The 27,479-nt window shown below is 50.7% G+C and overlaps 1 protein-coding gene across 4 annotated transcripts; it reads right to left on the bottom strand.

Annotated features, from left to right (window-relative positions):
• Positions 1-669: 669 nt before the first annotated feature.
• LOC116955451 (kelch-like protein 12) lies at positions 670-12,347 on the bottom strand. Of its 4 annotated transcripts, none has more exons than XM_076053030.1 (5): positions 12,203-12,347; positions 11,429-11,487; positions 7,603-7,685; positions 1,265-1,448; positions 670-809 (listed from the first exon to the last, which is right to left on the bottom strand). In XM_076053030.1, exons 1-5 carry the CDS (start codon positions 12,311-12,313, stop codon positions 698-700), a joined length of 549 nt encoding a protein of 182 aa, XP_075909145.1. In that variant the 5' UTR covers positions 12,314-12,347; the 3' UTR covers positions 670-697. The 4 variants fall into 4 exon arrangements, with proteins under 4 accessions (XP_075909145.1, XP_075909146.1, XP_075909147.1 ...); XM_076053031.1 differs by having other exon boundaries at positions 12,112-12,328; XM_076053032.1 differs by having other exon boundaries at positions 12,169-12,326.
• Positions 12,348-27,479: the final 15,132 nt, after the last annotated feature.

A 27,479-nucleotide genomic window follows, 5' to 3' on the forward strand; every position in this document is an offset into this window, starting at 1 on the left:
GGTAGTTGTGGTGGTAGTTATTGTGGTGGTGGTGGTTGAGTGGTTGTTGTAGTGGTAGTTGTTGTAGTGTGTTGTGGTAGTTATTGGTGTGGTGGTGGTAGTTGTGGTAGTTATGTGTAGTTATGTGGTGGTGGTGGGTGTGGTGGTGGTTGTAGTTATTGTTGTGGTGGTGGTGGTGGTTGTAGTGGTGGTGGTAGTTATTGTGGTGGTGGTGGTTGTAGTGGTTGTTGTGGTGGTAGTTATTGTTGTGGTGGTGGTGGTGGTTGTAGTGGTAGTTGTAGTGGTGGTAGTTTTGTTGTGGCGGTGGTGGTGGTTGTAGTGGTTGTTGTGGTGGTAGTTATTGTTGTGGTGGTGGTTTGTTGTTTTGGTAGTTATTGTGGGTGGTGGTTGTAGTGTTAGTTGTGGTGGTGGTGTAGTGGTAGTTATTGTGGTGGTGGTAGTTATTGTGGTGGTGGTGGTTGTGGTGGTGGTAGTTATTGTGGTGGTGGTGGTTGTAGTGGTAGTTGTGGTGGTGGTAGTTGTTTTGGTGGTGGTGGTTGTAGTGGTAGTTATTGTGGTGGTGGTGGTGGTGGTGGTTGTAGTTATTGTTGTGGTGGTGGTGGTGGTTTAGTGGTAGTTTGGTGGTAGTTGTTGTGGTGGTGGTGGTGGTGGTTGTCGCTTGCCCCTCTCGGCGACGCTGAGGCAGGACGTGCCGTCGTCACCGCCCGCTGCGTACAGGAGCCCCTCGTGTGACGTCACCGGCCACGTGTGCTCGAGGGCCGCTGATGGGAGCGACGTCGCTGAGCCACGAGTCGGACGCCGCCACGTACCTGCGGGCACGCCGCGAGATCGCGAGACAACGGGGCCCCTCGTCACCGATCATCGTCACCGATCATCGTCACCGACCATCGTCACCGATCATCGTCACCGATCATCGTCACCGATCATCATCTCCTAGCCACCGTGATGATGATGAGAGAGAGAGACACGCAAACTCCAAATCTACATCAGCAGCAGGCGTCAGGGTCTGGGATCGAACCCACGACCTCCTGCACACCAGGCGAGGGGAGTCAACATCTCTTAGCCACCGCGGCGCCCCAGACACACAGAGACACAAAGAGACACAAACACCCCCCCCCCCCCCGGACACAGAGACAGACGCACAGAGACACAAAGACAACACCCACACAGAAAAACACACACACACATACACATCATCAGTGTCTGGATCGGAACCCACGACCTCCTGCACACCCCCACCCCCCCACCCCCCCACCCCGGTCACCTGTCGACAGTGTTGAGATGAGCGATGCCATCGAAGCCCCCCACGCAGTAGAGGCTGCCCCCCAGCGCGCAGATCCCGGCCCAGCGGCGCGTGGTGCGCGGGGCGGAGAGTCCGTGCCACTCGCGAGTCGACGCATCGAAGCGCTCCGCGCACGACCGGGCCCCCTCTCCGCAGGGCACGCCCACTGTGACGGCAATAAGACAACGGCGTGGGATGAGCGACAGTGGACAGCAACAACAACAACAACAGCAACAACAAACAATGAACAACGAGCGGTAATTAAAACAACGGGGGAAAAAAGACGATGAACAAGGTCGAAAAAACAACAACGCGCAACAATAACAATCGACCATGAACAACAGCAGTTCAACAACAATGAACAACAACAACAATAAACAACACCAACAATAAGCTATAATGAACCACGACGGGAAAACAACAACGGACAGCGATAAAGAGTAACGCAGCAATAACAATCAAACGCGAACAACAAACACAAGAGTAAACAACAATAAACAACACTAAACATCAACAATAAACAACAACAATGAACGTTACGCGCAGACAGACAGAAAGACAGACAGACGGACGGACGCATAGAGACAGGTCAACAGACAAACGGGTACGCACGGAGAGAGATGCGTGACCCCACGGTACGCATGGACAGAGTTTATTTGACCCCGCGGTACGCACAAACATATACAAATACAACGCTGTTATTTTTTTCTACCCACGTGACTTTACCGAAAGAACCAAAGAGTATGGATTCATGCAGTCACGAAAGCTTCAAATCAAGATCATCCCCATCCTACCCGGCAAAGTCCACTGAGGTGTGAACTTATTTTTCAGAAGCGACCTGGCTACCACAGATAATAGCTCAGCAAAGTGGCCCCCGTCATTTGGACGTTCACATCAGCAGCAAAGTTATCTGAAAAATCTCAATGCGTGTTTCTAAATGTGGAGTGAAGGACTCAGACGGACAGAACTAATACATTATAATTAACCACGGTGGCTAGGAGATGTCAACTCTCTCGCCTGTTATGCAGGAGGTCATGAGTTTGTTCCCGGCCCTGACGCCTGCTGCTATATATTTGGAGTTTGCGTGTCTCTCTCCTAGCATCATCATCACGGTGGCTAGGATATGTTGACTACCTCGCCCGGTATACAGGAGGGCATGGGTTCGATCCCGAACCCTGACGCCTGCTGCTGTATATTTGAAGTTTTCGGTGTCTCTCTTTCTCTCGCCGTGGTCGCGTGAATTTTTCTCCGGGTCCTCCGTTTTTTTCCCCTCCACATTTAGAATCAACGCCACGGCGTTTAAGAGGTTTTTTTTTTGGCCGCTGCTATAAATTCCCACACGATGACGACGAGAATGGTGGTTGCGATGGCGAGGGTCGCTTCTGAACAAGAGCTACAGTGAGGGAAAAAGTATTTGATCCCCTGCTGATTGTGTACGTTTGCCGACTGACAAATAAATTATCAGTCTAATATTTTAATGGTAGATTTATTTGAACAGTGAGAGACAGAATAACAACAAAAAAATCCAGAAAAAAGCATGTCAAAAATTTTATAAATTGATTTGCATTTTAATGAGGGAAATAAGTATTTGACCCCTCTACAAAACATGACTTAGTACTTGGTGGCAAAACCCTTATTGGCAATCACAGAGGTCAGACGTTTCTTGTAGTTGGCCACCAGGTTTGCACACATCTCAGGAGGGATTTTGTCCCACTCCTCTTTGCAGATCTTCTCCAAGTCATTAAGGTTTCGAGGCTGACGTTTGGCAACTCGAACCTTCAGCTCCCTCCACAGATTTTCTATGGGATTAAGGTCTGGAGAGTGGCTAGGCCACTCCAGGACCTTAATGTGCTTCTTCTTGAGCCACTCCTTTGTTGCCTTGGCCGTGTGTTTTGGGTCATTGTCATGCTGGAATACCCATCCACGACCCATTTTCAATGCCCTGGCTGAGGGAAGGAGGTTCTCACCCAAGATTTGACGGTACATGGCCCCGTCCATCGTCCCTTTGATGCGGTGAAGTTGTCCTGTCCCCTTAGCAGAAAAACACCCCCAAAGCATAGTGTTTCCACCTCCATGTTTGACGGTGGGGATGGTGTTCTTGGGGTCATAGGCAGCATTCTTCCTCCTCCAAACACGGCGAGTTGAGTTGATGCCAAAGAGCTCCATTTTCGTCTCATCTGACCACAACACTTTCACCCAGTTGTCCTCTGAATCATTCAGATGTTCATTGGCAAACTTCAGACGGGCATGTATATGTGCTTTCTTGAGCAGGGGGACCTTGCGGGCGCTGCAGGATTTCAGTCCTTCACGGCGTAGTGTGTTACCAATTGTTTTCTTGGTGACTATGGTCCCAGCTGCCTTGAGATCATTGACAAGATCCTCCCGCGTAGTTCTGGGCTGATTCCTCACCGTTCTCATGATCATTGCAACTCCACGAGGTGAGATCTTGCATGGAGCCCCAGGCCGAGGGAGATTGACAGTTATTTTGTGTTTCTTCCATTTGCGAATAATTGCACCAACTGTTGTCACCGTCTCACCAAGCTGCTTGGCAATGGTCTTGTAGCCCATTCCAGCCTTGTGTAGGTCTACAATCTTGTCCCTGACATCCTTGGAGAGCTCTTTGGTCTTGGCCATGGTGGAGAGTTTGGAATCAGATTGATTGATTGCTTCTGTGGACAGGTGTCTTTTATACAGGTAACATGCTGAGATTAGGAGCACTCCCTTTAAGAGTGTGCTCCTAATCTCAGCTCGTTACTTATATAAAAGACACCTGGGAGCCAGAAATCTTTCTGATTGAGAGGGGGTCAAATACTTATTTCCCTCATTAAAATGCAAATCAATCTATAACATTTTTGACTTGCGTTTTTCTGGATTGTTTTGTTGTTATTCTGTCTCTCACTGTTCAAATAAACCTGCCATTAAAATTATAGACTGATCATTTCTTTGTCAGTGGGCAAACATACAAAATCAGCAGGGGATCAAATACTTTTTTCCCTCACTGTACGTAGAAGCTCAGTGGGGGGGGGGAGGGGGGGGGCTACACCTGGTAACAATAACATAATAATTTAGTTGCACTTTTTCGACCTTAACTTAAAAACGTGAAAACGTCGGCAGGCGGGAGACTTTGCCGTGTCACTATTCGGGGGTGGTGGTCAGTGGTGGTGGTGGCGAATGTTGGTGATAGGTGGTGGTGGTGGTAGTTGTGGTCGTGGCAATTGGTGATGGTGATAGTGATTGGTGGTAATTGGTGGTGTGGTGATTGGTGATGGTGGTTGGTGGTGGTGGTGAATGCTGGTGGTAATGGTGGTAGTGGTAATTGATTGGTGGTGGCGGTGATTATTGGTGGTGGTGGCTGTTAGTAGCGCTGGTGGTGGTGGCTGGTGATTGGTGATGATGCCAATTGGTGGTGGTTGGTGGTGGTGGTGATGATGATGATGATGATAGCGAAGATGATGGCGACGATGGTGATGATGTTGATGGTGATGATGGTGGTGATGTTGATGGTGATGATGGTGCTGATGTCGATGGTGATGATGATGACGAACAGTGGCAGCTAAATCCGGAACAGGCCGGGGGGGGGGGGGTGGTTTGAGGGTCGGGGAGCTGACCAGAGTTCCGCTCAATCATGAACCCCCCCCCCCACCTCCCCCCCCCACCTCCCCCCCCACCAACGCCATCCATCATTCTCAGCGGTGCCTTGCTGGTGTCACTCCGCGCTCGGGTTTCCGCTGCAATGACAATCGGGAGCGTGTTTGGGATGAATGCTCGAGCAAGATTAATGAGTGGTCGTGCTGGGAAGATTCCCTTTATCCTACGCAACACTTTCCAAAGTAGGGACGGAAAGCTTTCATGGAGGGTCGGGTCTCCGCTGTCAGTATGCCCCATCTGTCTGTCCCGTGTGTCTGCACGCCTGTCCGTCTGGGGCGCCATGGTGGCTAGGAGATGTCGACTACCTCGCCTGGTGTACAGGAGGTCGTGGGTTCGATCCCAGACCCTGACGCCTGCTGCTGTATATTTGGAGTTTGCGTGTCTCTCTCATCATCATCATCACGGTGGCTATGAGATGTCGACTACCTCGCCTGGTGTACAGGAGGTCGTGGGTTCGATCCCAGACCCTGACGCCTGCTGCTGTATATTTGGAGTTTGCGTGTCTCTCTCTCTCATCATCATCACGGTGGCCAGGAGATGTTGACTACCTCGCCTGGTGCACAGGAGGTCGTGGGTTCGATCCCAGACCCTGACGCCTGCTGCTGTATATTTGGAGTTTGCGTGTCTCTCTCATCATCATCACGGTGGCTAGGAGATGTCAACTACCTCGCCTGGTGCACAGGAGGTCGTGGGTTCGATCCCAGACCCTGACGCCTGCTGCTGTATATTTGGAGTTTGTGTGTCTCTCTCATCATCATTATCATCACGGTGGCTAGGAGATGTCAACTACCTCGCCTGGTGTACAGGAGGTCGTAGGTTCGATCCCAGACCCTGACGCCTGCTGCTGTACATTTGGAGTTTGCGTGTCTCTCTCTCATCTCTCATCCCTTGGTCACGAGGATTTCTGTCTGGGTCCTCCGTTTTGATTCTCTCTTCCACATTGAGACTCAACGTCATGCGTTTAAGAGAATTTGGCTGCTGCTATACCACTAAAACAATTATCACCACCAATCACCACCCACCAATCACCACCCACCAATCACCACCCACTAATCACTACCCACGAATCACCACCACCAATCACCACCCACCAATTACCACCAACAATTATCACCACCAATCACCACTCACTAATAACCACCACCAATCACCACCACCAATCACCACCACCAATCACCACCCACCAATCACCACCACCAATCACCACCCACCAATTACCACCAACAATTATCACCACCAATCACCACCCACAAATCACCACCACCAATCACCACCACCAATCACCACCACCAATCACCACCCACCAATCACCACCCACTAATCACCACCCACTAATCACCACCACCAATCACCACCACCAATCACCACCCACTAATCACCACCACCAATCACCACCAACAATTATCACCACCAATCACCACCCACCAATCACCACCACTAATCACCACCACCAATCACCACCCGCCAATCACCACCCACTAATCACCACCCACCAATCACCACCACCAATCGCCACCACCAATCACCACCCACTAATCACCACCACCAATCACCACCCACCAATCACCACCCACCAATCACCACCCACTAATCACCACCACCAATCACCACCACCAATCACCACCACTAATCACCACCCACTAATCACCCCACCAATCACCACCACCAATCACCACCCACCAATCACCACCCACCAATCACCACCACCAATCACCACCCACTAATCACCACCAATCACTACCACCAATCACCACCACCAATCACCACCCACTAATCACCACCCACTAATCACCACCACCAATCACCACCACCAATCACCACTCACCAATCACCACCGCCAATCACCACCCACCAATCATCCCCCCCGCCGTTCCCCCCCCTCCCCGCTCTCTTCCCGCTGAACTCACCGATGGCCACAGCGTTGTTGCTTACGCGACGCAACATTTAGGGGCCGTCCATAAATGACGTCACGCGATTTGGGACGATTTTTGACCTCACCCCCCCCCCTTTAATATGACGTCACAAAGCTCTGCCCCCCCCCCACGCCCCCCCCGAAAACAATAAAACACGCTTCACATCTTTTGATTTAAAGTTTTCGTGACTGCAGGGATTCATATTCTTTGTTCTTTCGGTAAAGTCACCACGTTAGAAGGGAAACAATAAAATAATAAAAAAATATAAAACAATAAAATTCTCACGACGTTTCGACTGCAACACAATACAATTCTCACGTCGTGAGAAATGTATTTTTAATATTTTTTTATTATTTTATTGTTTCCCTTCTACGTGACTTTACCGAAAGAATCAAGAATATGCTTCACATCGCTTTAAACTATTGTCATTGTAGTGCGTATTTAATGTGGCGCTGCACTCTGATGTTGTAGGAGAAAACATTTATTAAAACGTCTAATTAATTAAGTAGAACGTGTTGTCTATATTTATTTAAAGTTGCGCATTTTGATGTGACGTCACATTTCTCAACCCCCCTCGTCACACATCGTCACAAATGTCTGACCCCCCCCCCCCCACCTAGGCGCGTGACGTCATTTATGGACGGCCCCTTATACTCACGCGGGTCTGTACCCAAATCATTACGGGGGAGGGGGGAGGGGAGCGTCTGCTAGCAAGCCATTGCAGGGGCTGCACCTTTACCCAGGAGCTTGTGCGCTTACCCACGTATAAGGAGTCACCGTGAGGGTTAATCTCGATGCGTTGCTTCTGCTGATGCTGATCCTTCGCTGCTGGCACGGGCACACTGCACACGCACAGAGAAAAATATCCCCCGTGTAGCCTGTAACGGACTGTTGGGGCAAGTGCTGTTAGCTAGCACACACAAAGACAAAGATCCCCCGTGTAGCCTGTAACAGACTGTTGGGGCAAGTGTTGTTAGCTAGCACACAAAGACAAAGATCCCCCGTGTAGCCTGTAATAGACTGTTGGGGCAAGCGCTCTTAGCTAGCACACACAAAGATAAAGATCCCCCGTGTAGCCTGTAACATAATATTGGGGCAAGTGCTGTTAGCCAGCACACACAAAGATAAAGATCCCCCGTGTAGCCTGTAACAGACTGTTGTGGCAAGGGCTGTTAGCTTGCACACACAAAGATAAAGATCCCCCGTGTAGCCTGTAACGGACTGTTGGGGCAAGCGCTGTTAGCGATTAGCGGCACCTCTGAAGGCCGGCACGGCGCACGTGGGGATGGTGATGCCAGCGACCCCGCCAGGGCCGCCTTTGTCTCTCCGCAGTACTGATGTTTACATCTTAAGTATAAAAAAACCCCTGAGAATTACATTAAAAAAAAGAGATATATTTCCTGATGCACAGTTTTAAAGAAATTGGCATGGGAATGGTTTACACTCACGGTAGCTAAATGAGCGGTGAGCCCCCGTTCAACGAGCGCCAAAGTATTACACAAAACACAGACTCATCCCAAGTTTATTGTCCGAGGTCGAGATGTGATTCCCATCGGGCTGTGTGGCTCCACCTCGAAGGGCGACTTGGCCTGCAGGCAGGCAAGGGGCAACCCCGATAAGTGAATAAACAAGAAGATGCGACTTTTAATCGGTAAATAAAGCCACGATGACCTCGCGAAAACTGGGAGGCTTGGCACGTGTGCCGTTTCAACCTGAATGATGTCTGTTTAAAAAAAAAACAGTGGAGAGAGATGGCAGATGAAGAGGTGGGTGGAGGAGGTGGTGGTGGTGGTGGATCTCCAGAGAAGACCCGCGACCGACCGCTTTGTTTCCAGAAATTTGGAGCAGCTGCATCAGCTACAGCAGCTGCATCAGCAGCAGTAGCATCATCAGCAGCATCAGCAGCTAATGCAGCTGCATCAGCAGCAGCATCAATAGCATCAGTATCAGCAGCAGCTACAGCAGCTGCATCAGCAGTAGCATCAGTAGCATCAGCAGCAGTAGCAGCAGCAGCATCAGCAGCTACAGCAGCTGCATCAACAGTAGCATCAGTAGCATCAGCTGCAGCTACAGCAGCAGTAGCATCAGCAGCATCAGTAGCATCAGCAGCAATAGAAGCTGCATCAGCAGTATCAGCAGCTACGTGAAACGCTTTTTGAACCGAGATTTGCTTACGGAATCTCGGAATCGTGAACCAACGATCAAACTTATGCATCGCAGATAAAAAAAAATATTGGAGGGCGGAGAAATGTTTTGTAACGGCACTACTACTAATACTACGACAAATACATCTGATGAATAAAGAACGCATCTTTGATAATAAACGTTTTTGGGTTAGATCGCGTTATTTATAAATGTGTCGTAAGCCTCCACCACCCGACACGGCCAAACAGTAAAAAAAATGTGTCACGTTTAACAAAAGACAAAATAGTTCACTACTTTCGCCCACCGGTGTGTTGAAGAGTGATTCAACGGATCTTTGGGTAGTTGCCTTATAAATTAAATGTTCCCAATGGAAAACAAGAACGTCTTCGAGCGTCCAGGCTGGGGATGGTTTAATGTTGAATATTTCTTAAACTTTATACTTTACACTCCTGTCGTGTTTTGTGATTGTGTTTCTTGTTGTAACGTTCTTACCACGTGTCCCGACTGGACGTCTGTGAAAAAGAGCTTCATAGCTCATCGGATTCCTCCTGTACAAATACAATATAACTGATTCTGACATTAGCCCAGTCTTTATATTTATTTAAAAAAAAAGTATAAAACGTTGATGGCACGTTGCATTATGGGTAGAATCTGCTCTAGGGAGGTCAATGCAGAATCAATCCACTTGTGAAAAATAAGAATATATTTTACCCCTTCCTGGAAATAATAGGAGGCGTTAAGATGTTCAAACACCAACCAAGGAATCAAGTGTTTGCACGTTCACCACACACAGTACCTGTGGTGAACGTGAAAACAAACATGGCACTATATATTCTTACTTCTTTCGGTAAAGTAACGTAGAGAGGAAAGAATAAAATCATAAAAATAAAACATAATAAAATCATATTCTTGGTTCTTTCGGTAAAGTCACGTAGAAGATAATTTTATTGTTATATATTTTTATTATTTTGTTGTTTACCTTCTACCTGACATTACCGAAAGAACCAAGAATATGAATCCCTGCGGTCACGAAAGCTTTAAATCAAAATATAATAAAATCAAACAAATTCTTAGGACGCTGTCTTTCCGACAGCTCTGTTTCGTCACCGCGAGGACGGCTGCTTGCGTTGTGGCCGAAACGTCGTGAGAATTTATTTTATTACGTTAAATTTTTATTATTTTATTACTTCGCTTCTACGTGGTGACTTTACCGAAAGAACCAAGCATGTGAATCCCTGCAGTCACGAAAGCTTTAAATCGAAACATGGCACTGGTAATAGATGGCGTTGTCTTTGAGACTGATTGGCCTACACCAGAGCCTTCTTCAGGTCCTCGTCTCACCACCAGTGTCAGACCAGGGAACAATGCCACGTGTGTCGGAGCGTTTATAGTTCGCGGTGAGCAGCTACATGATGGGATCTTCTTTTTTTGCCAGTATCAAAGTATGATGCATTCCTGGTTCACTGCATTAAGACCAGTAATAATAATAATAAAATATTAGATTCGGGATTGATAGTCCCTTGACTCCAGCACGTGGTCACAAGTCGCAGTCACCTCGCTGTAGGGTTATTAACTCGCCTACGTTTAGCGCGGTTGGCTACTCACGGTGCGAAAGCAGTTCAACTTACATACATCCTGTCCAGACTCAACACTGCCCATAGACTCAACACAGCCCATAGACTCAACACTGCCCATAGACTCAACACTGCCCACAGACTCAACACTGCCCACAGACTCAACACTGCCCACAGACTCAACACTGCCCATAGACTCAACACTGCCCGTAGACTCAACACTGCCCATAGGCTCAACACTGCCCATAGACTCAACACTGCCCATAGACTCAACACTGCCCACAGACTCAACACTGCCCATAGACTCAACACTGCACCTCCGATTAGCTCCGGTCGGCTACACACGGTGCAAAAAGACGTTCAACGCGCGCACGCGCAACGTGATCGTGCAAGCGTCGAATCGAGAATGCGCCACGCACTCGACAGTGGAGTTCACTCGACACGGCAACCATCAATCAGCTCGAGCTGCCACAGGCGGACGGACGGGCGGAGTTGATGCGCGGCTCGGAAGGGTGAGCTTAGATTGAGACAACTTCGAACGCACCCTTCTGAGCTGAGTAGAACCACGGCTGGAATTTGATTCGAACTCACCCTTCCGAGCTGAATAGAACCACGGCTCGAGTTTGATTCGCACTCACTTGGACAAGTCCGAACTCACCCTTCCGAGCTGAGTAGAACCATGGCTCGACTTTGATTCGAACTCACCCTTCCGAGCTGAGTAGAACCATGGCTAGAGTGTGATTCCCACTCACCTGGACAACTTCAAACTCACCCTTCCGAGCTGAGTAGAACCACGGCTAAAGTTTGATTCGAACTCACCCTTCCGAGCTGAGTAGAACCACGGCTAGAGTTTGATTCGAACTCACCCTTCCGAGCTGAGTAGAACCATGGTTCGAGTTTGATTCGCGCTCTCTTCGGCCTCGCTCTGAAAAACAAAAAAAAACGAAACCAGCGACAGGGCAGCAGCACAGCTGACTCCGCGCGACGAGTTGTACGATAATAATTATTATGATGCTGATGATTATGATGATTATTATAATGATGATTTTTACGATTACTATGATGATTACGATGATGATTCATTATTATTCTGATGGTTAAGATGATCATTCTTATGATGATGATTATTATGATGATGATTATGATTTTTACGATTATTATGATGATTACGATGATGATTCATTATTATTCTGATGGTTAAGATGATAATTCTTATGATGATGATTATGATGGTGATTAATTAAAATTCCGATTATTAAGATGATCATTCTTATGATGATTATTATGCTGATTATTATGATTATTATCACGTGATTATGATTATTATGATGATTATGATGATTGTTCTTCTGATAATGATGAAGATTATGATCATGGTTATTTATTTAGATATATATAATGTCCACCCGGCTGCTTCCCCGTTACGTTCTTGAAACACAACATCCCCCCCCCCCCCCCCAAAAAAAAACTATCGCAAAGAAATTACCGTCGATTGAAACTCAAACAAAGTTATAGGTACATCGAGAGAGAAAGCGCTATGTAAACCTACATAGAATAAGGTGCAGTGATAATTAATTATCATCATCATCATCACTGAGCCACCAACCCAGGCAAAGCGTGTCTTGTGCGTCGGTGCGTACGTGTCTGCGTCTGCGTCTGAACGAGCGATGCACGACGGACGCCACTGTCGGACAGCCACGTGGGGGAGGGGGGCCCTTTATGCTTCTCCGTTGCATCACCACCGCTGTCATCGATCCCCTGCCCCCCCCCCCCCCCCACTGCGGTGCCAACCAACCTCCCCCTGACCCCCTCTCCTCGCCGCGCTCGCGACGTTCCCAAGCTCGCGATGACATGGTCCCAAAATAGCACGCGCCTCGCCCGCGTCTCTGCGCGGGTGATGCGTGGGTGGGGTGGTGGGTGATGTGTGGGTGGGGTGGGTTCGTGGATGATGTGTGTGTGGGTGGATGGGCTGGATGGGTGGGTAGGTTGGTGGGTGATGTGTGGGTGGGTGGACGGGACGGGTGGGTGGGTTGGTGGGTGATGGGTGGGTGGACGGTTGAGTGGGTGGTTTGGTGGGTGATGTGTGGGTGGGGGGTGGACGGTTGAGTGGATGGGTTGGTGGGTGATGGATGGGTGGGTGATGGGTGGGTGGTTGGACGGATTAGTGGGTGGGTTGGTGGGTGATATGTGGGTGGGTGGGTTGATGGGTGATGTGTGGGTGGGTGGATGGATGGGCTGGGTCGGTGTGTTGGTGGGCGCTGTGGTGTGATGTGGGTGGGTGGACGGGTTGGGTGGGTGAATTGGTTGGTGGGTGATGTGTGGGTGGGTGAACGGACGAGCTGGGAGGGTGGGTTGGTTGGTGATGTGGTCACTGGCTGGTGGTGGGTGATGTGGTCACTGGCTGGGTAACTGGCTGGATGGCTGGGCCATTGGCTGGGTGGGTGGTTCACTGGCTGGGTCACTGGGTGGGTGGCTGGGTCACTGACTGGGTAACTGTCTGGATAACTGAGTAGTTGGGTGGCTGGGTGGGTGGTTGGGCAGCTGGGTGGCTGGGTGGCTGGGTGGGTCACTAGCTGGGTGACTGGGTGGGTCACTAGCTGGGTGACTGGGTGGGTCACTAGCTAAGTGGCTGGGTGGGTCACTAGCTGGGTGACTGGGTGGGTGGGTTATTAGCTGGGTGACTGGATGGGTGAGTAGGTGGATCACTGGCTGGGTGAGTGGCTGGGTCACTGGCTGAGTGAGTGGGGGGGGGGGGGGGGGTCACTGGCTGGGTGGGTGGGTCACTGGCTGGGTGAGTGGGTGGATCACTGGCTGGGTGGGTGGCTGGGTGGCTGGCTGGGTCACTGGCTGGGTGGCTGGGTGGCTGGGTGTGTCACTGGCTGGGTGTGTGGGTGGGTCACTGGCTGGGTGAGTGGATCACCTGCTGGGTGAGTGGGTGGATCACTGGCTGGGTGAGTGGGTGGGTCACTGGCTGGGTGGGTGGGTGGCTGGGTGAGTGGGTGGATCACTGGCTAGGTGGCTGGCTGGGTCACTGGCTGGGTGGGTGGGTGGATCACTGGCTGGGTGGCTGGCTGGGTCACTGGCTGGGTGGCTGGGTGCGTCACTGGCTGGGTGTGTGGGTGGGTCACTGGCTGGGTGAGTGGATCACCTGCTGGGTGGGTGGGGGGTCACCGGCTGGGCGTCTGGGTGGTCCCGTGCGTGTGGCGCGCCGTGGCTCCCCGCCGGGGGAAAGTAAAAATGCGGGAGCGAGCCTCGCGTCAAATCCTGTCGACGCGAAACCCGAGACCCCAGGAGATCCGTGACTCTCATCGCCGGCTCCAGGATCCATTATGTTGGAGGGGCGTGAACTCCATCTCGGATTTTACAACAGCAACTAAAAAAAAATTCCAGTGACTCACAAAAACAAAGAACCCCCCTTCCCATATAACCTGAACAGACTGTTGGGGCAAGTGCTGTTAGCGAGTAGCACCTATGAAGGCCGGCACGGCACACAAGGGGGTGGGTGGCCAGCACCACGCCCGGACGCCTTTGTCTCCCCCGTGGCGATGTTTGCTACACACCGCACCAGGGACTCATTTGAGGCTGAGTCGACCTAGGGGAGGCCCAGGACCGGTTCTGATAATCGTCACACTGGTGTTGGCCGTGAGCGGGAATCGAATTCGGGTCACCGGGTTCATAGCGCAGTGCGCTAACCGCTACACTACCGCTCCCCACACACACACACAGACACACACGCACAGATACGTACAAAGACACGTACACACACAGACACGTACACACAGAAAGACACGCACACACAGACACGTGCACATATATATACACACACGCACAGACACGTTTACATACAAAGACACGTACACACACACGTACGTATACACACACACAGACACGTACATATACACACGCACACACAGACACGTACATATACACACACGCACAGACACGTACACACACAAAGACACGCACACACAGACACGTACATATATCAGACACACATACACAGAGACACGTACACACACAAAGACACGCACACACAGACACGTACATATATCAGACACACATACACAGAGACACGTACACACACACAGACACACGCGAAAACAAACACGAGATCATCGCCTTAAAGGGGCACGGACCCGCCGCGTCATCTGCATCTCCCGTTAGTGGTGGTGGGGAGAGCGGATGGAGAGAGAGAGAGAGATAAGAGAGAGGGACAGGGAGATAAGAGAGAGAGAGATGAGAAGGGTAAACGATTTGACAACACGGCAGTAAATCTGAACCGCCAGAGGCAGTTTTTGCTGACTTGAAGCTCAGATTCGGTGGATCAGCTTTTTAGGTGGAGGGGGGCGTGGTCGTAAATCGTGACTCTGCGTGTGACGTCGCACCCCCGATCAGCATCACGGGGACAGCAACAACCAAATTAAGCCTCTTAAAGGACACGGGCACTGCAGGACGCGACTCTCTGAAAAGTGTTTTTTTTGGCCAATCCCTTGTTACGGGTGCGTGCATTTGGAGAGGATTACATTTTTGTGTGCGCGTGTCCTTGTTATTCTTAGCCACGTGCGAATCGCCTGCTGCCACGCGGGGCGTCCCTCGTAACAGTAAACCATCGATGCACGCGGTACCTTTATCTTGTTTTTTTTGGGGGGCCCCCATAGTTTACCGACAAAATTATTTCTCTTTCGCAGCAACTCTCAAAGGGGGCATTGTTTTGTGTTACCCCCCCTCCCCCCCCACCCACCACCCCCCCACAAGCTCAGTCGAAGACGGCTCGCGTCTCGATGTGTGTGTGTGTTGTGTGCGTGCTCTCCAACGCTCAAATGAAAAAAAAAACCACGGTCCGTTCTACCTACGGCGTCCGCGTGGTGTTCTTCGCAACTCCAACTGGGACGCCACGCGCGTGATGAACGTATTCAGGGAACGTTTATATATTTTTTTTTATTCACGTATATTCACATTCCGCGGTTGCGGATTTGGATGCAAGGTGACCGAGCGAACTGCAGTGATTCATATTCTTGGTTCTTTCGGCAAAGTCACGTTGGAGGGAAAAGAATAAAATAATAAAATATATATACAAAACAATAAAATTCTCACGACGTTTTTTGACTGCAACACAAGCGGTCATCATCAGGTGTGAAAAGCAACGGCAAATAAACATTTGAAAGAAGCGGCGGTTTGTATTTATTTATTTCTAAAGGTTCTTTGCAAGCCATCTGGCTACAATGAGAGATTCGTTCATGAGGCTATCCACATATACAAACACAGACAATTTCAACCGAGAAGATGGATTTTGGCTTAGCAATCATTGGAAGGATTTGATAAACCATTTCGGGTCTTAATTGATTGTTCACGCTTACGGTGGCTTTCAGACAGCACACATTAATTTTTCGTCTCCCACCTCCTCTTTTCCGAACATAGATGGACTCGTCCATTTAAACAAACTGTCAAATCGCTATCCGTGGTGCTAACGTTTAAAAATAAATAAATACAAACTGCCACTTCTTTCAAATGTTTCTTGCCGTTGGTTTTCTCCTCCGTCAGCTCAGGGGGTCTCTGGGGAAGATCTCCACTGCGCACCCAATGCAGCCATCACAGCTGAATCGAGCCACAGCCAGTGCCGGATTAAGCGAAGTGCGGGGCCTGTAGCATGCGATGTTATGGCCCTAAATAAAATATTAAAAAAAACACGTAAATATAAAAACATATACATTTTTTACTTGCATAGTAAAGTCATTTTTTTTTCATTTGCTATACAGCCAGATAATACGGCAAATCGCTAACCTTAAACACCCAGTCGTTCATAAAAGTCAAAGGCGGTGTAGTACTATAGAAATCGAGCAAGTGCAGAATCGCTGAACCGGAATTGACAGCTTGAAAAGCATTTAGCGCGGGGCCCTTGAAAGTGCGGGGCCCGTAGCTACATGTGTAGCTACTACACATGTAGCTACACATGTAGCTACTACACATGTAGCTACTACACATGTAGCTACTACACATGTAGCTACTTGTGTAGCTACACATGTAGCTACATGTGTAGTAGCTACTACACATGCAGCTTCTTGTGTAGCTACATGTGTGGCAAACTACACATATGTAGCTACTTGTGTAACTACATGTGTGGCAAACTGCTTGTGCGACGAGGATCATCCGGCACTGGGCACAGCTGCTACGGCTGCGTTGCGTGTACGCAGCGGTCCAGAACTCCCCAGAGACCCCCTGGCTGATGGAGATGTCCCGCCTAGTTCACACGCCCGCACGCACACAAAGACAAAGGTCCCCCGGATATCCTTGAATAGGTTGTTGGGGCAAAGTGCAGTTAGCGAGCACCTATGGTACACCGGGGGGTGGGTGGCCAGCACCACGCCCGACCGCCTTTGTCTCCCTAGTGGCAATGTTTTTTTTTTTACACACATAGCACTAAGTAATCAATTGAGGCTGAGCCGACCTAGGGGAGGCCCAGCACCGGTTCAGATAATCGTCACCGGTGTTGGCCGTGAGCGGGAATCGAACTCGGGTAGCCTGGTTGGTAGCGCAGCGGAGCGCTAACCACTACACTACCGCTCCCCACCATACAAACATACGGACATGTCAACACCCACGCACCCACACACACAAACAACAGCCACCGACACTGTTGTCAACACACACGGATGTCGACAAAAAGACAAAGATCACCCGTATAGACATTGACAGACTCCTGGGGCAAGTGCTGTTAGCGAGGAGCACCTATGAAGTCCTGAACGGCACACGACGGGGTGCACCACGCCCGGCCGCCTTTGTCTCCCTCGCGGCAATGCTTTACACACAGCACCAGGTACTTCATTTGAGGCCGAGTCGACCTAAGGGAAGCCCATGACCGGTTCAAATAATCGAAGCGCAGCGTAGCACTGACCGCTGCACCACCGCTCATCACGGGGGATTACTATTTATTTATTTATTTCGCGTAGAACACACACACACGTGTACAAAGACACCCCTACCACCACCACCCCCACATAGCCTCAACAGACTACGAAGGCCGCCAGCAGCACGCCCGGCCGCCTTTGTCTCTCCAGTGGCGATGTTACATCACTGGCTCCCAGACTCCCATCCCGCATGGCAACTTCAGTGGCCGGGCTGCGTGACGCCGTCTGGAATTACCTCCCCCCCCACCCCCCCCAACCCCCACCCCACCCCCCACCCCCGCATGAATGAACGAGGAATCGTGATGTAGGGACTCAAGCCACGTGGCGTGGCTATTTCTATCACTTTTACTACGGCGGGGTGATGGTGGTGGTGGGGGTGGTGGTGCTGGGGGTGGTGGTGGGGGGAGTGGTGGTGGGGGAGATGGTGGTGGTGCTGGGGATGGTGGTGGTGGTGGGGGGGATGGTGGTGGTGGCGGTGGTGGTGGGGCCAGTGCCGGATTATCCTAGTAGCACAAAGCATGTAGTAGTAGCTGCTACTACCTATGTAGTAGTAGCTACTACTACTACATAGGTAGTAGCTACTACTACTACATAGGTAGTAGCTACTACTACATAGTAGTAGCTACTACTAGTAATTCTGCACTTCCTCTATTACTATAGTACTATAGTAACTACTACATATGTAGCAGTTACTACACTTTCAAGGGCCCCGCGCTAAACGCTTTCAAGCTATCAATTCCGGTTCAGCGATTCTGCACTTGCTTTATTACTATAGTACTACACCGCCTTCAACTTTTGCCAACGACCGGGCGTTTAAGGTTAGCGATTTGTCGTATTATCTGGGCTGTATAGCGATTGAAAAAAATACAATTCCTTTACTGTGCAAGTAAAAAAAAAATGTGTGTTTTAATATTTATGTGTTTTTTAAAAATATATATTTAGGGCCCCTTTATAACAACATCTTTATAACAACATGTGCTAGAGGCACTGGGGAGATGGTGGGGTGGGGGGCGGTGACACCGTGCCGTGCCCTGTGGCCAGGCAAGCGTTGAGTTTCGTTGGTGCCACGGCCGGGTTGAGTGGCTTGCGATGCGTGCGAGCGTGGTACAGCGGGCAAAGTGTTTCGTCACTTGATCTCTGGAGATAAAATCAGCTCGGGCCTCCCGTTAACTTCTATGCGTGCTCCCCCCCCCCCACCCCCCACCTTGCTCCCCGTCCAACCACCCGCGCCCCACTCTTAATCCCTTCCCTTTCATCTCAATATCTTATGTATATAATCTCTCTATAAATAAGATTGAGCAATCCATAAACCATCGTCTCTCATCATCGTCTCCATCATCACGCTCTCATCATCACCATGACCCTCTCATCAACACCATCACCCTATCATCATCATCACCCTCTCATCATCACCATCACCCTGTCATCATAATCATCATCACCATCACATCATCACCGTCACCCTCTCATTATCATCACCCGCTCATCATCACCATCACCTTTTCATCATCATCATCACGTGGGAATTTATAAGCAGCAGCCAAATTATCTAAACGCGTGGTGATACTGGTTATAAATGTGGAGGGGAAAACCGCAGGACCCGGAGAAAAATCTACGCCACCACGGGGAGACAGAGAGACACGCAAACTCCAAATATACAGCAGCAGGCGTCAGGGTCGGGATCGAACCCACGAACTCCTGCAAACCAGGCGAGGTAGCTAACATCTCCTAGCCACCGTGATGATGATGAGAGCGAGACACGCAAACTCCAAATATACAGCAGCAGGAGTCAGAGTCGGGATCGAACCCACGACATCCTGTACACCAGGCGAGGTAGTTAACATCTCCTAGCCACCGTGATGATGATGAGAGAGAGACACCGCAAACTCCAAATATACAGCAGCAGGCGTCAGGGTCGGGAACGAACCCACGACCTCCTGTACACCAGGCGAGGTAGTTAACATCTCCTAGCCAACGTGATGATGATGAGAGAGAGACACGCAAACTTCAAATATACAGCAGTAGCAGGCGTCAGAGTCAGGATCGAACCCACGACATCCTGTACACCAGGCGAGGTAGTTAACATCTCATAGCCACCGTGATGATGATGATGATAGAGAGACACGCAAACTCCAAATATACAGCAGCAGCAGGCGTCAGAGTCGGGATCGAACCCACGACATCCTGTACACCAGGCGAGGTAGTTAACATCTCCTAGCCACCTTGATGATGAGAGAGAGACACCGCAAACTCCAAATATACAGCAGCAGGCGTCAGGGTCGGGATCGAACCCACGACCTCCTGTACATCAGGCGAGGTAGTTAACAGCTCCTAGCCATCGTGATGATGATGAGAGAGAGACACGCAAACTCCAAATATACAGCAGCAGCAGACGTCAGAGTCGGGATCGAACCCACGACCTCCTGTACACCAGGCGAGGAAGTTAACATCTCCTAGCCACCGTGATGATGATGAGAGATAGACGCCGCAAACTCCAAATATACAGCAGCAGGCGTCAGGGTCGGGATCGAACCCGCGACATCCTGTACACCAGACGAGGTAGTTAACATCTCATAGCCACCTTGATGATGAGAGAGAGACACCGCAAACTCCAAATATACAGCAGCAGGCGTCAGGGTCGGGATCGAACCCACGACCTCCTGTACACCAGGCGAGGTAGTTAACATCTCCTAGCCACCGTGATGATGATGAGAGAGAGAGACACGCAAACTCCAAATATACAGCAGCAGGCGTCAGGGTCGGGATCGAACCCACGACCTCCTGTACACCAGGCGAGGTAGTCAACATCTCCTAGCCACCGCTCTTGCTTCCTTTCCCATTCATCTTCCCCGCGTCCGCTCTTTTGCCCAATTCTCTCATCGCTCATCTCTGCTTTGCCGTTACCTCCAGTCCGTCTCCACGCATTCTATCCCTTTGCCTCTTCTCGTGCTGCACAGAGACAGCTGCCACGGTGGGGGAGGGGGGTCACATGTCTAGAGCAATTAAATTATGCGGTATAGCTCTGGGTGTGTCTCTCAGCTGGCCAGGGTAAGTAACTGAACTCGTGGCTTCTAGCTAAGGGAATGGGTGTCTGTTCCTCTCTCGGCTGATTTATTATGGCCAGGGTAAGTGACTGTACTCGTGGCTTCTAGCTAAGAGATTGGGTGTCTGCTCCTCTCTCAGCTGGTTCATAATGGTCAGGGTAAGACACTGAACTCGTGTCTTCTAGCTAAGGGATTGGGTGTCTACTCCTCTCTCAGCTGGTTCATGATGGCCAGGGTAAGAGACTGAACTCGTGGCTTCTAGCTAAGGGAATGGGTGTCTGCTCCTCTCTCAGCTGGTTCATGATGGCCAGGGTAAGAGACTGAACTCGTGGCTTCTAGCTAAGGGATTGGGTGTCTGTTCCTCTCTCGGCTGATTTATGATGGCCAGGGTAAGATACTGAACTCGTGGCTTCTAGCTAAGAGATTGGGTGTCTATTCCTCTATCAGCTGGTTCATAATGGCCAGGGTAAGTCACTGAACTCGTGGCTTCTAGCTAAGGGAATGGGTGTCTGTTCCTCTCTCGGCTGATTTATGATGGCCAGGGTAAGTGACTGAACTCGTGGCTTCTAGCTAAGAGATTGGGTGTCTGCTCCTCTCTCAGCTGGTTCATGATGGCCAGGGTAAGTGACTGAACTCGTGGCTTCTAGCTAAGGGATTGGGTGTCTGCTCCTCTCTCAGCTGGTTCATGATGGCCAGGGTAAGAGACTGAACGCGTGGCTTCTAGCTAAGGGATTGGGTGTCTGCTCCTCTCTCAGCTGGTTCATAGTGGCCAGGGTAAGATACTGAACTCGTGGCTTCTAGCTAAGGGAATGGGTGTCTGTTCCTCTCTCGGCTGATTTATGATGGCCAGGGTAAGTGACTGAACTCGTGGCTTCTAGCTAATGGATTGGGTGTCTATCCCTCTCTCAACTGGTTCATAATGGCCAGGGTAAGACACTGAACTCGTGGCTTCTAGCTAAGGGGTCGTGTTTCCATCTGTCTCTCTCAGCTGGTTCATAATGGCCAGGCCAGCGATCTATCGGGGGGGGGGGGTGGGGGGGGTTATAATCGCCATGTCGTGCCAACAAAGCTGGCAAAGTTAACACGCCACGTTCTAATTTGGAGGCTGGGTGTCTATTTCACTCGAGGGTGTTCATGGTGGCAATGTTTGTGAACCAGCAAACACTGAGATGCTGGATTTAAGTCCCCGATGGTGACGATGATGGTGATGGATCCTTCTCAGGGGGTGCGTAATGGCCGTGTCTCAGAAGCCAGCATTGCTGCTGCGATCTGATTTCACGTCGGGTGTCTCTCTCTTGTTTTTCTTCATGGCCATGTCACTGGCGACATTCAAAATCGACGTTCGCCTGCGATTATTTCGCTGCTATAAATGTCCACACGATCAAGCCACTTTTATTTGCATTAGCCAGGTCGCTTCTGAAAAAAGAAGACATTAGATCAGTGGGTTTTACCTGGTAAGATAAAACGTAGTTCAGTTTTGTTTGGATATGTTTCGAAGTGGGTTTTTTTTTACCGTTCCCAAACTTTGCACTCCTATCCTGGACATCTCTGAGACCCACAGGCTCATACAGAGAGCCATATACTTACAACAGAGATCCATAGACTCACACAGAGACACCCAGAGACTCACACAGAGACCCATTGACTCACACAGAGACACCCACAAACTCACACAGAGATACCCATAGACTCACACACAGACCCAAAGACTCACACAGTGACCCACAGATACTCACACAGAGACACAGACTCACACAGAGACACCCAGAGACTCATACAGAGAGCCATAGACTTACAACAGAGATCCATAGACTCACACAGAGACACCAGAGACTCACACAGAGATCCATAGACTCACTCACACAGAGACCCACAGACTCACACACAGACCCAGAGACACACACAGATCCAGAGACTCACACAGAGATACCCACAGACTCATACAGAGAGCCATAGACTTACAACAGAGATCCATAGACGCACACAGAGACACCCACAGACTCACAGAGATACCCAAAGACTCACACAGTGACCCACAGACAGACACAGACTCACACACACCCAAATACTTACATACATAACCATATGATCACACAGAGACAAACAGATACTCCCACAGAGACCGAGAGAATCACACAGAGACCGATAGACTCACACACAGACCCACAGACTCACACACAGACCCAAAGACTCACATACATACCCAGATACTCACGCAGAGACCCAGAGACTCACGCAGAAACCCACGGACTCACACACAGACCCATAGACTCACATAGAGACCCACACACCGGTGACCTCTGTATAGCATGCTCACCTGACCTTTAAACCAACTGCGGAAGCTCACCACGATTAATTATGAACAACTGCTGTGCAGTTGTATTGAACATTTTCATGCACGAGGCAGAGGGGTGAGGTGGGGGTGGTGGGGGGTCCAGGGGGAGGGGTACATTTTGACTCCTAAACTGACATTAAACCGGAATGATAGAATCTCGTATTTTTAATGATTCATGCGCGAGACGGGCACATCGCCCTCCGCCGACAAGCGAGGAGACTCATTTATGGATGAACATCTTCATTACACATTTATGCATCTGTAGCGACTGGCTCAGAGACGCTAAGAGGAGGAGGCACTCTGTTTATTAACAGCCTCAGCAGTTCACGCTTTAGCAACTACGGTTCCCGGTCAGGGCAGCTGGCCGGATGCCCGACTGACGACGCGGAGACCACGGCGAAGACTCCGGCAGCAGGGCGACCGGGACCCCGCTCCACACGACAGCCCCGAGGTCCCCTCCCGGGAGCCCTCTTATACTGCCAGCGTGGCCTGGCCCCGCCCCTGGCCACGCCCCCCTTCTGGAACCTCCCAGCGGGTTCTCGATGTGCCGCTTCCGTGACCTTTCCCCGACATCACTCTCTCTGAGTTGCTTTGTATGGTTTCCAAATTTTGCTAAACCCTGTCTGTTTGGTATGCTTATCTCTCTGTGTCCCCTGTTGTGTCTGTGTTAGTTCCCCCTACTTGGGTGTCTGTGTATACATCTGAGGTTATGTGTTTCCCCTCTCTCGTAAATTTAGCTCTTCGGTACCTGATGATGGCTGCTTGTGTTGCAACCGAAACGTCATATGCTATTATGTTATTTTATTATTTCCTATTTATACGTGACTTTACCGAAAAAAACAAAGATTAATCACTCTCTCTGGTCGATCACGTGGCCTGCTGTCAGTCAGGGCTGCTGTGGCTGCAGATCCCCTTCCCTGCCAGCAACCAGGGCTATGCTGCTAAGTGACCGATTCTATGTCACTACACTTCTTTAAAAAAATCTCTCACAAAGATCCCCCGTGTAGCCTTAACAGACTGTAGGGGCAAGTGCTGTTAGCGAGCATCTATGAAGGCCGGAACGGTACACGAGGGGGTAGGTGGTCAGCACCACACCCGACCGTCTTTGTCTCCCCAGTGGCGATGTTTACTACACACCGCACCAGGTACTCGTTTGAGGCGGAGTCGACCTAGGGGAGGCCCAGGATCGGTTCAGATAATCGTCACCGGTGTTGGCCGTAAACAGGAATCGAACTCGGGTCCCCGGGTTTGTAGCGCAGCGTGGCGCTAACCGCTACACTACCGCTCCCCACACATACACACACACACTAACATACACACACACTAACATACACACACACACTAACATACACACACACACTAACATACACACACACTAACATACACACACACTAACATACAACAACAACCGCCATTCGCCACTAAGTGGTGGTGACGTCACCACGACGCTTGTGCCAGGCTATGTGCACCCTGAGGCCACGTGAAGTGTCGAACGCCCGCTGGCAGGAGGTCACGGGGCAGACCTAGGTGCCACGGGTCGACTGACTGAGATGACTGGCTGATGCACCACCTGTGCCCCCTACTGTGCCAACCTGCTGTGCTTTAGCCGCCCGGCGCTCCGCTCGCTGTTGTGAGCGTCGCTCCTCCACCCTCCGTTGTTGTTGGAGGGCGACTGCCTCAAACTGCCCAGTAGCATCCTTCACGAGCCTCCTCCACAGAGGCCGATCTTGACACCGCTGGTACCAGTCATCGGCAAGTCCACTCAGCTCCACGTCTTCCTGTACCACATCACTCCATCTCTTCTCTAGCCCGTGCCGCGCCCGCTTAGCCCCCTCAATCCGGCCAAACAAAAGCTGTTTCGGCATGCGGTGGCTGGGCATGCGGGCTACATGACCCAGCCATCGCAGCCTTGCCTGCCGGAGGAGCTCACCAATGGGACCCTGCCCAGATCTTTCAAGGATTTGTGAGCTCCTCACACAATCCAGTCTGGTTAAACCCAGGATGGATCGTAGGCAGGCCAGCCTAAATGTTTCTAACCGGCGAAGATGTTCCATTAGGGGGGTCCACGTTTCGCAAGCGTAGAGAAGGGAGGGAATGACCGTGGCCGAGAAGACCTAAAGCTTAGTGCGGAGCGACAGACCAGGTAGCTTCCACACAGCGTTACGCAACCGATGAAAAGATATTGCCGCTCGACTGATTCGGAGTGAGACCTCTGCTGTTAAACTGGAGCCGGTCATAAGCACACTGCCCAGGTATGGGAAACTCTCCACTCGCTCCACAACTGCCCCATCACCGATTGGGAGTTGTGGGGGTGTAGTGTCCGATGGTACAAAATACCCAGGCAGGTGCTTAGTTTTGGTGGGGCTGATGGTAAGGCCCCACCTCTTAGTGGCACGCTCCAGTCTCAGCAGCAGTGTCTCCAACTCCTCCTCTGAATGAGCAGCTATTACCAAATCATCAGCATACATAACGTGGTTGAGCAATAGGGAGCCATCCCTTGACCACACCCGGGCATCGATCAGCCTCCCATTATATCTGTACCATATGGAGATTCCCCCGGTACAGCTATTGAAGGCTTCACGAACTACGTGGTCAAAATAGATGTTAAATAATGTGGGAGCCAGAGGACATCCCTGTCGCACCCCAAGGTGTACAGGGAATGGCTCTGACTCCCGGCCATGTAGTTTTACCCGGGCCCGCTCACCATCATGAAGGTCCTTAATGATCGTGAGCAGAGGGTCAAGTACTCCAAAAGCACGAAGAACAAACCAGAGCCCAGGCCTACTGATGGTATCATAGGCCTTGACCAGGTCAATAAAGCAGAGATGTAGGTCTTTTTGGAATTCCCTACGCCTCTGCTGTAGCAGATGGACAGAAAATATGGCATCTGTGCAGGACCGCCCTTTCCTGAAACGCATTGGGGCTCCGCAAGCCTCTCCTCAGCGTGCCTGGCAAGGCGATGCTGAATAATCCTTGCCAGGACCTTTCCCGGCACACTGAGGAGTAAAATGCCCCTGTAGTTGTTACAGTCTGTGCGGTCCCCCTTCTTAAAAAGTGTGTACAGGGAATGGCTCTTCTTAAAAAGGGGGACCACCAGGGTATCCTTCCAATCCTGCGGAGCCCGTCCAGTGGTCCAGACTGTTTTTATGATGTCATATAGGGCAGTCTGTGCACAAACGCCACCCTCCCTCAGCATTTCGCTTGGGAGATCATCTCTGCCTGCTGCCTTTCCTGGTCTCAGACTCCGGATCACCCTCAGTACTTCCTCAACAGATGGCACCTCAGCCAGCCACTCACAGGGGGTGACTTCTTCCAATATTTGAGGCACCGCAGCCTCAGCAGGGTCATCCTCACTTTGTGCCACGATGTTTTCCTGGCTGAGGGATTTTCCCTCCCCCAGGACCTCACAGAAATGCTCAGCAAATTTGCAAACCTGTTCCTGGGGGTCGGAGATTGGATCACCGTCTTTTCCCCTAATGATGGTAATAGGTGTGGTGCTGCAGGTTACTTTTTTGATGGAGTTACATAGAGATTTGTGATCACGGGCCACTGAGGCAGACTCCATCTCCTCAGCAACCCGCGACCACCACCCATCTTTGCAGCACCTCACGGCTCTCCGAACCTCCGAGCAAAGGCTGCGGTAAGCCTCCTCATTCTCTGACGTGGGATTCTGTAGCCGATGACAGTGGGCCTGTCGCTTTTTCTCAACCATCCTGAACACCTCCTCTGTCAGCCAGGGTCTCTGGGGAGGTCTGGACCGCGTACCCAAAGCAGCCATTGCAGCTGTATGAGTCACAGTCCTAAACCTCGCCCATTTACCCTCGACATCAGGAGGAGTTGGGGACGATGCCAATCCCAGCCGCAAGCGATGATGAAATTCTCACTTGCAACTTTCATCAGATAACTGAGACCAGGCCACTTTAGGTTGGAATGGGGTCCTGGGTGTACACCCACCACTGGAGTGGAAGAATGGCAGGCGCATCTTACAGATGACTAGTCGATGGTCAGAGGACAGATCAGCTCCACGGTAGGTCCTGGTGTCAAGGACATGGCTTGCATCCGCTGGTCCGTCACTATGTAGTCCAGCAGATGTTCTTGCTTGGACCCGGCATGCATCCATGATGTTGTGTGGATGCGCCGATGCCGGAACAGCGTGTTGGTAATTACAAGCCCATGGGCTGCACAAAAATCTAGCAGCCTCCTACCGTTGTTATTGAGCTGATCTGGCCCATGCCCTCCAATCACTCCAGACCAGGTGCCAGTTTCATGACCAACTCGGGCATTGAAGTCACCCAACATGATGACTCTATCCCGAGGGGCCACTTTAGCCAGCACCTGTGACAGGAGGTCATAGAAGGCATGTGACTCATCGGCTTTGCCTGCATCCCTCCACGGATGTTCATCTTCGGTGGGGGCATAAGCAACCACGACCACCATTCCTCGCCTCCGGTTAATGGGAAGGCGAGCCCAAAGTTGCCTGGGGCTTACAGCTTCCCAAACCTCACCGCCACGCTCCCACGCCCCCTTCATTCTTTTGTTCAAAAGAAGAGCCACACCCTGTTGTTTGGCAGTCTGCTGCCCCAAGTAGAGGACTGTCCACCCCTCATGGTGGCAGGAGCCAGAGCCGGTCCAC

The sequence above is a fragment of the Petromyzon marinus genome, chromosome 59 (assembly GCF_048934315.1).
Source record: "Petromyzon marinus isolate PM22_M1 ecotype Great Lakes invasive population chromosome 59, UKy_Petmar_22M1.pri1.0, whole genome shotgun sequence".
Classification (NCBI taxonomy): Eukaryota; Metazoa; Chordata; class Hyperoartia; order Petromyzontiformes; family Petromyzontidae; genus Petromyzon; species Petromyzon marinus.

Coding starts and splice junctions, on each gene's coding strand:
- LOC116955451 (XM_076053030.1), bottom strand. CDS start 12,313: ATGACAGCGGTGGTGATGCAACGGAGAAGCATAAAGGGCCCCCCTCCC. Junction 7,686..11,428: donor GTTCTACTCAGCTCGGAAGG/GTGAGTTCGAAT, acceptor GTGCGTGTGCAG/TGTGCCCGTGCCAGCAGCGA. Junction 1,449..7,602: donor CGGTGACTCCTTATACGTGG/GTAAGCGCACAA, acceptor TTGCCGTCACAG/TGGGCGTGCCCTGCGGAGAG.